General features: G+C 66.8%; 1 protein-coding gene across 2 annotated transcripts; it reads left to right on the forward strand.

Annotated features, from left to right (window-relative positions):
* The first annotated feature begins 1,183 nt into the window (after window positions 1–1,183).
* On the forward strand, window positions 1,184–8,352 carry CSF3R (colony stimulating factor 3 receptor (granulocyte)). 2 transcript variants are annotated; one of them, XM_010575962.1, is made up of 17 exons: window positions 1,184–1,324; window positions 1,790–2,130; window positions 2,218–2,313; window positions 2,637–2,936; window positions 3,291–3,414; window positions 3,545–3,714; window positions 4,489–4,643; window positions 4,771–4,924; window positions 5,037–5,119; window positions 5,227–5,440; window positions 5,702–5,890; window positions 6,119–6,220; window positions 6,554–6,700; window positions 6,917–7,057; window positions 7,205–7,295; window positions 7,528–7,609; window positions 7,816–8,352. In XM_010575962.1, the coding sequence occupies exons 2-17, from the start codon at window positions 1,905–1,907 to the stop codon at window positions 8,323–8,325; spliced, it is 2,784 nt and encodes a 927-aa protein (XP_010574264.1). In that variant the 5' UTR covers window positions 1,184–1,324; window positions 1,790–1,904; the 3' UTR covers window positions 8,326–8,352. The 2 variants fall into 2 exon arrangements, with proteins under 2 accessions (XP_010574264.1, XP_010574265.1); XM_010575963.1 differs by lacking the exon at window positions 1,790–2,130.
* The last annotated feature ends 6 nt before the right edge of the window (window positions 8,353–8,358 follow it).

Consider the following 8,358-nt stretch of genomic DNA (forward strand, 5'->3'; position numbering starts at 1 on the left):
CGCAGCCCTGGGGCCATCTCGCTCCGGCCAGAAGCCCGGCTCCATGGGAGGCGATGCTGGGAGTGCGTCTCCCCCTGGCTGCTCTCCCAATGGTCCCTGGCCCCCCTGCCTCCCCGGGGACGCCAGGCTGGGGTGGGCTGCGCTGGCCTCGCAGTTGTTTGCAGCATGGCATTGCGAGAGCGCTGAGTAACACGCCGCTGGAGGTGAAATGCGTGCTACAAATCCCGTAGTAAACAGCTGTTTGCACAACAGCCGCCTCCGTTGCAGAGGCTGCGAATGCGTCGCGGGTTGCGCAATCCCCTGTTTACCCCCATGCTCGGGTCCCGTCCCGCAGGACACGGGTTCCCCAGCGGGGGCTGTGATGGCAGCCCGGCGTGGGTGGGCAGAGCTGCCCGGTGTCCCAGCGGTGAGCCCCACTGGGGCGGCTGGGCAGGGCCCTGGGCAATTTGCTGCTGGAAGAACCCAAGTTAATGGTTGGCCTGGGGAGGTCCCAGTGGGAAGGTCGGGTCTCGGGTTGCCCTTGGGGCATCTCACGGGTCCCCGCACTCTGGGGCAAGCTGGGCTGCGTGGTGGGAACGTGGACAACGTGCATCCAACAAAGTTTCGCAGGGTGGCTCTCCCCAGGGCCGGGCTTTAGGAAAGAGCCCAGGCTTGGCTGCAAGGGGCAGCGGTGCCGTCCCCAGGGACCGGGGGAGTAAGGCTGGCGTGCACATCCCAGGAGAGGGCTGAAGCTCGGAGGGACGAGGATACAGGGATGAGCCCAGTCCCCCACAGTGAGCGCCCGGCGAGGATACTGGAGCGGACTGGGGGATGCGAGCTGCACCCAGGTGGCACCACGCTGCGCTGGCAGCCATGGCTGGGTTTGCCTCCTGCCCTCTGGTCCCATGTCCCCCAGCCCGTGTCCCCCTGCGCTGTCCCCCAGCTCAGCCCTGTGGTCCCAGGGGAGTCGCAGAAAGGAGCCGGCTGTGCCGCATCCCAGCTGCGCCGCATCCCAGCTGCGCCGCGTCCCGTCTGCTGGAGCAGGCAGGGTGGGAGGCGAGGCCGGGTGCTGCTCCCCGCTGCTGGATGTGTGCGTGCCGCTGGGCTTTCCTTCCTGCAGCGAGCGAGGCAGTCACAGCCTTCAGGGAAGTGTTTTGCAATCACCTTCTTCAGAGAGTCACAGCAATTAACGGCACTGGTTTTGAGGAACTAACGGTGAAAGCAGCATGTTAGCAAACGGGCTGAGCACGGCGAGCTGCCGGGAGCCGGAGGCCGGCGCTCGGAGCAGGCGGTGAGCGGCGGCCGGACGCACCAGGCGTGGAGGAGAAGTAGAGATGGAGGCGAGGTAGGGATGGTGGTGAGGTAGGGATGGGTTGTGCAGTGCCCGGGTCTGGCTGAGCACCTTGTCTGTGGCCGCGCAGGCTGCTCTGCCGTGTCCCCTGCCTGGGAGAGCCACATGTGCTGGGTGCTCGGGGGTGGCTGCTCCCCCATTTCCCATGCTCCAGTCCCTCATCTGCCTCTGGATGGCAGCTCGGGGAGGGGAGAGGAGCCGTGGGCAACCAGAGCCGGGCACAGGGTGGGCAGCCCCTCCTTGGCACCGCGAAGGACACGGCCGGGACCAACCCAGGGCAGAGGATAAGCCGGTGGCCGGGCAGGGGCAGAGGCAGCCACCGCTCCCGGGGCCATTCCCAGAGCAGGCAAGGGGGTGACACAGGGGAGGGGGTGACACAGGGGAGGGGGTGCAGGCAGGACCCCACCGCTCTGGCCAGCCCCACTGCACTGCCGTCGTTCATTCGTTTCCCTCTTTCAGCTTATCAGCTCTGCCGCCCCAAGCCCCAGCGCTAACCCTCCCTGAAACCGCAAATCTCTGCCCGGCAGAGGCTGAAGATACCTGAGATAAAATCAGCCGGTGCCCACAGCCAGGCATGGGGCGTTGTGCCCCAGGATCGGGTTGCGCGGGGCCGAGAGCCGGTGGGAGGCTGTGCCGGAGGGGCCCCCGCCAGATCACCTCACCGGTGCGCTTTTCCACGCCGGCACCTGCAGCAGCGTGGGCTGCCAAGCGCGGGGGCGGAGGTGTCAGCGCTGCAGAAAGGCTTCGGGGGGAGAGGCTGCATCTGACGGCAAAAGGACATTTTGCTCCAGGAAGCGTCGGTGACGCTGGCAGCCATGGCTCCTCCAGCCCGCTTCGTCCCCAGCCCCTTCCCGACCCGCCAGGACAAGCTGCTCTCTCCGTTCCAGGTGATGCCAAAGCCACGGAGGAGACCATGGCCAGGCGCGGTGCCGGGACACCCTTCCTGCTGCGGCTCTCCCTGCTCCTGCTCCTCCGGCCAGGCGGTGAGTGGGACCCGTCCCGTCCCGCAGCCGTGTGCCCCGCGCCGCTCCCATGTACCCAGCGCCCGTCCCGACTGGCCGGGGCCGTGGCACGCAGGACTGCTGCGGGCGGGCAGGAGCGGCGGCGGCACGGCGGGCGCTGGCAGGATGGGGCCTGGCATGTGCCGGCAGGCTTGCCCAACGCCCGGCTCTTCCTCTCCAGCGGCTGGGGGGCCCGTCTAAGGGAAGAGGTGCTCGTCCCTCTGTCCCGCCTGGGCGCCGAGGAGCTGAGATGGCTTCGTCACGGCCGTGCCCTGGATGTGATGCGGTTTTTTTCCTGCCTGCAGGGACCCTGGGCTGTGCCTCGGTGGCCGTGGGCTCACCCGTTGTGCCCCTGGGTTCGGCCGTCACGGCGTCCTGCACCATCCAGAGCGAGCTGTGCCGCGGCTTGGAGCAGGGGAAGGTCTGGATCACCTGGATGCTGGACAACGAGCCCGTGGCCGGGAGCCAGCACCGGGGCCCAGGGGGCACGGAGGTGTCCAACCTCACCCTGCCCCAGTTCAACCGCACGCAGGCCAAGCTGTGGTGCTGGGTGGAGTGGAACGGGACCAAGCAGCGCATCGGCATGGCCGAGATCAGGGCGGGTTGTAAGTCTGCTGCCGCCGTGGGTCACCCGCGTGTGCACTTCACAGAGGTGCAGCCTGGCACCAGAGTTTGCACGTCTCCTCTCTGAGACGCGTGTCTGCCCCGGCTGAGCCGGGCAAAGCCGCTGGGGCAGGAGTAGCAGCCAGGGCCGATGGCTGATGGAGGCTGTTTTGGGGCTGTGCACAGCTACGTCCCGGCGCGCCGGTGCCCAGCGGGCAGGCTGCAGGGCAGGGGAGGTTTGGGGAGCGGTGGCGTGGCAGCGGGGCTCTGTGCAACCGGGCATGGAGGGGGCTGCAGCTCCTCCGCAGCTGGGATGGGCGCTTCGCTCAGGCTTTTCCGTGGCCGCTCTCTCCCAGACCCACCTGCAAAGCCTTTCAACCTCAGCTGCATCCTGGACCTCAGCAATTACGGGCTGACGTGCCAGTGGGAGCAGGGAGCCGACAGCCACCTCCCCACCAGCGTTGCACTGAAGTGTGCTGGGTAAGCCTCGGGGGGTGATATGGTCCCTGGCATCTGGCCACTTCTCCTGCCCCCGCTCCCTCCCAAACGACATGGCAAGCCTCATCCTCTGCCGGAGGGACCCCCGAGCCCACTCCTCTCGCTGCCGCAGAAGCAGAGCCCAGGCGGTGACAGGCTGCACCCCACAAGGCGGCCGCAGCCGCTGCACGGTGCCACGCCGGCTGCTCCAGCTCTACCGGCAAATGGAGATCTGGGTGTCCGCCACAAATGCCCTCGGCACAACCGAGTCAGAGCATCTCTGCATCGACCCCATGGACGTCGGTGAGTGACAGCCAGAGCCGCCCACTTCTCATGGAGGTCAGGGGCCAGGGAAGCTCATCAGCAGTGAGAGGGGTATTAGAGTGCCATTAAAGCACGTCAGGCTTTTAGGTCATATTTTATGGGCAGGTTCCTATGATAAATGGCTTGCTGGGATGAATAGGTGCCAAAGCTGCATTACAGACTGAGCAGCGTGTGCCAGTGGGTTATGAGCCATCAGTTGACCTGCTGCACTCTACAACTGTCTCCAGCAATTGATTACCCATTTATTCAGGAGGTCTATTAATAATATATCCAGCTCCTATAAACTATTTATAAAAGGAACCTTCCCAGATGGTGCGACTCATCCTCCCTGCTCTGGACCAACGGAAAGGGCTGCCCATGAACCAGCTGAGCCCTCCCATGGCCGTGCTGGGCTCTTGCTCCAGGGCAGACCCAAAAGTGCAGCTTTCCTGGCCGTGTACCAGACCCCAGGTCTTGCGGGATCTGTTTTCCCTGTGTAGACGTTAACACCACCCAGAGCCCAGGCTGCAGAGCAATGCTGGCACCGTGCTCCCAAGCATCGCCCCATGCCCTGGGCAGGGGCATACACCAGCCCCTGCCACAAGCCATTCTCTTAAATGTTTCGGGGTGGTTTCTCCCTGTCCCTTATCTTGGGCAGGCCAGCACCCCGGCTGCGGCTTGCAGCATTAACAACAGCAGCCGCACGCGAGGCGGTGGCCCCACGCGCTGCCCGCCGCAGCACCTCTCCAGCTCCTTCCCCTGCTCTTCCTCCAGCCAAGCTGGACCCCCCAGCCCTGCAGAGCATCCAGTCCATCCCCTTCCAGACCGACTGCGTCGCCCTGGCCTGGGAGGTGACGCGGAGCAACGCACACATGGAGCTGCAGTGCGAGCTGCGCTACCGGGCACCAGAGGACCCTGCCTGGGCTGTGGTGAGTGCTGCCGGGGCAGCAGGACCGGGGAGGGTGAGCGAGCAGGAGCCAGGACCCTCCCCTCCGCTCCGAGCTCTGCCCTGCTCGAGGCAGGAGCCAGCACAGCCCTCGCTTCGGCTGCCACCAGGTCACCGGCATCGTCGGCCAGGCCGGCAAAATGCAGCACTGTGGCTTCCTCTTCGGCACGCAGTACCGCTTCCAGATGCGGTGCCGGCGGAGCTCGGCACAGGGCTACTGGAGCGAGTGGAGCCCGGGCAGGAACTACACCACCCACGAGAAAGGTGGGTGCGGAGTCACCGGGGGGGTCCCCTCTGCCTGGCCAGGCAGCACAGCCACGGTGGCACGGCCACACTCACCCCTCTCAGCTCTCTGGCCACCCTTCTGCTGTTGCAGCCCCCATGGGGAAGCTGGACGCGTGGTGGAGCGCTCGGCCAGCCGGGGCAGGCGGGCGGCTGGAGGTGCAGCTGCGCTGGAAGGTGAGTACAGGTGGGCGGTGGGGGTGCGGGGGCTGCTGGGGCATTGCCCTGGGGACCGAGCATCCCTGTGGGGACCGAACATCCCCGCACACCCTGCCTGCGCCCAGGCTCCACGGCCGCGGGAGGCAAACGGGCGAGTGCTGGGGTACTGCGTCACCCTGAGCCCCAGGAAGAGGGGCAGGGACCCCCCCACTGTCTGCAACACCACCCACACCCAGTGCAACTTCTCCGCGCCAGCGGGGACCAGGAGGGTCTATCTCTCAGCCTACAATGCAGCCGGCGAGTCGGCACCAACCGAGGTCATCCTCCTGGAGAGGAAAGGTGAGGACAGTGCAAACTTCCCACGGTCCGAGACCTCCATATGCCCCCCTGGGGCTCTGTAACCCCCCCTCCCCGCCTCAGCAGCTCCACAAGCTCTCAAACTGGGTGCCGCTCCATCGCCCCACTGCGGGGGAGACACCTCCCTGGGTGTGCAACTGGGGGGCTCCCGAGCAGGGCAGGCTCCAGGCTGGGGGGCACAGCAGAGCAATGCAGCAGAGATGCTCCCCCCTCCTGTCATCCCGGCTGGTTGTCCCCATGCAGGTCAGCCCCTGGCTGGGCTCCGGGCCGTGCCCAGGGGCGAGCGCAGCCTCTGGGTGTGCTGGGAGGCACCGCCGACCCCGGTGGCTGCCTACGTCCTGGAGTGGCAGCGGGTGTCCTCGGAGCCCGGTCGCTGCAGTGCTTGCTGGCAGATGGAGCGTGACGGGGCTACCACCGCAGTCCTCATCCGGGGTAAGCTGGGGGCTGCCGGGGGGGCCCTGCCCTCCTGGTCAGCTGGGTGGGGGATCTGGCACCCCTCCTGACTGCCCTAGGGCCAAACCTTCCCCCCTTCCCCCGCACCCACTCCCGCGGTACGGCACAGGGCAAGTGGGCTGGTGCTGTGGGCAGGCGCAGGGCAGCCAGGGGCTCTTGGCAGCCAGAGCCCCAAACCCCTGGCCCCCCCTCTGCTCTCTGTTGCAGATGGCATTGAGCCTTTCCAGCGGTACAACATCTCAGTGTACCCCCTCTATAAAGACACCATAGGGGTGCCCGTCCACACCGCAGCCTACTCCAAGCAGAAGGGTACGTGTGCTCCCAGCAGCTGCCCTCGGGGCCCCGGCGGGCTCGCTCTGCACCACCAAGCCTTTGCCTTTCAAAAAGGAGAGTCAGCCTTCCCACCACGCACCCCTAATTCAGGGGCTGTGCAGAAGAGCTCAGCCCGCTAGGCTGGATCTTGGCTCATCTCTAAAGGTGCTGTCAGCTGGACCGAGCCCCACGGGGGCACAGCATGGGGCAGGCCCTGACACCCACACCTCGGGAGTGGGACTTACCACTCAATGCATTCCCCCTGCACGTCCCCCACCCCGAGACAGCGGCTCTGCACAGTGCCTGGACACTTGTCCTGCTCTGTTTCAGCACCATCCTACGCCCCGAAGCTCTACCTGAAGAGCATCAGCAAGTCTGACGCTGAGCTGTGCTGGGACCCAGTGCCGGTTGAGATGCAGAACGGCTTTATCACCAGCTACACCATCTTCTGGGCCAACAGCACCGCAGAAGTGTCCAGTGAGTCCTGCCGGCGTCACCGCCAGCCCTGCCCTCCATCCCACCTCGATGTGTTGGGTGGGGACGTCAGCAGACTCCATGCCCTCGTCAGAGAGGGCTGGGGCATGTGTGCAGGTCCCATATGGGACCCCCTGCCAGCAGAGACCCAAGGGGCTGTGCAGGTGAGGGGCACCTGCCGAGCAGCCCCCGCCGTGCCAACAGCCCGTGTTTCCCCAGGTGCCACCGTGAACCCCTCTCTCAGCTCCTTTGTCATCCGCAAGCTGAAGCCATCAACCCTGTACAAAGTGCACATCATGGCATCCACGGCCGCCGGCAGCACCAATGGCACCAGCCTGACCCTGGTGACCATGGTGCTAGGTGAGGGGGTGCAGCCACCTGGAGGGGGGTGTAGGGACAGGAGGAGACCCACAGACCCCAGGTCCTGCCCCAGCCTCACGGCACAGCGTGGCTGGAGGCGTCTCACTGTGGTTCCCTCTCTGACCCTCTCCCCTGCCCGCTTTCCAGATGACATCGAAATCCAGTTCCTCTTCCTGACCCTGGGGCTGATCTTTGTCTTGCTTATACTTCTGCTCATCTGCTTCCAGAAGAATGGGCGGTGAGTACCAAGAGCCATGATGGGCTGGACCGGCCCTGCACGTGGCTGGGCTGCCCTGGGAGTCCCCATCCCCAGCGGCTGCGGTGGCCCTGGCCGCAGCCCGGCTGCTGGAAGGACGGGACGGATGCGGAGAGCAGCAGCATCCCACTGCGAGCTCGGCGGGAGCAAGGCCAGCCCCAAGGCCGCCGTTTTCAGGGCCCCTCGCTGAGTCCCCTCATCCTGTGACCGCCAGGGTGAAGCAGCAGTTCTGGCCCAGCGTCCCCGACCCCGCCAACAGCAGCCTGGGCAAGTGGGTGCCGGCAGAGCTCCAGCAGGTGAGAGCTGGATGGCTGCACCCCACAGCCCCCCACTCCCCACCCGGGCACTGCTCGGCACGGAGGGCACGGCACCCGGGGCGCGAGGCCATGCTGGGATGGGGAGCCGGGGTGCAGGGAGCTTCCCTCCCGCGGTGCTGGGAAGAGGAGGGCAGAGGAGGGGCTGCACCCTGCAAACAGGCCGTGACCGCACGCCGTTTCTCCAGGAGCCTCTGCAGCTCCCCGGCGTGAGGGAGCCCGGCCTGGCGACCATTTCTACCGTCGCAGTGCTTGAAAGGGCGTCGGGGAAGCAGCCGTCCGCCTGGGGCAAGGAGCCCTCCGCCGAAACCGCCGGCACCTTCCCCGCCGTGCCCCAGCCCTACGTGCGGCAGGAGGGACCCGGCACACCGGGCCGCGGCCGGGCGGCAGCGGAGCCGTGCCAGGGCCTCGGCGGGAGCGGGGAAACCGTCCAGTACGCGCAGGTGGTGGGCGACGGGTACAAGGGCCAGCAGCACGCCCCGCCTCGCCTCTACCTGCGCTCCAACTCCACTCAGCCCCTGCTCCTCGACCCCAGCCCCAGCCCCAAGCCCTACGAGAACCTGTGGTTCCACGGGGCCCCCCCTCACGGCTGCCCCGGGGACGGGGCTTTCTCCGAGGAGCTGCCCGCCACCTTCCCCCTGCTGCAGGGCCTCCGCATCGGCGGGGCCGAGGAGCTCCACGACTGCCGGGCGTTTTAGTGCCGGGGACCGGGGCAGCGGTAACGGGCCCGG

This window comes from Haliaeetus leucocephalus, unplaced genomic scaffold (genome assembly GCF_000737465.1).
Source record: "Haliaeetus leucocephalus isolate CR32 unplaced genomic scaffold, Haliaeetus_leucocephalus-4.0 Scaffold517, whole genome shotgun sequence".
Lineage (NCBI taxonomy): Eukaryota > Metazoa > Chordata > Aves > Accipitriformes > Accipitridae > Haliaeetus > Haliaeetus leucocephalus.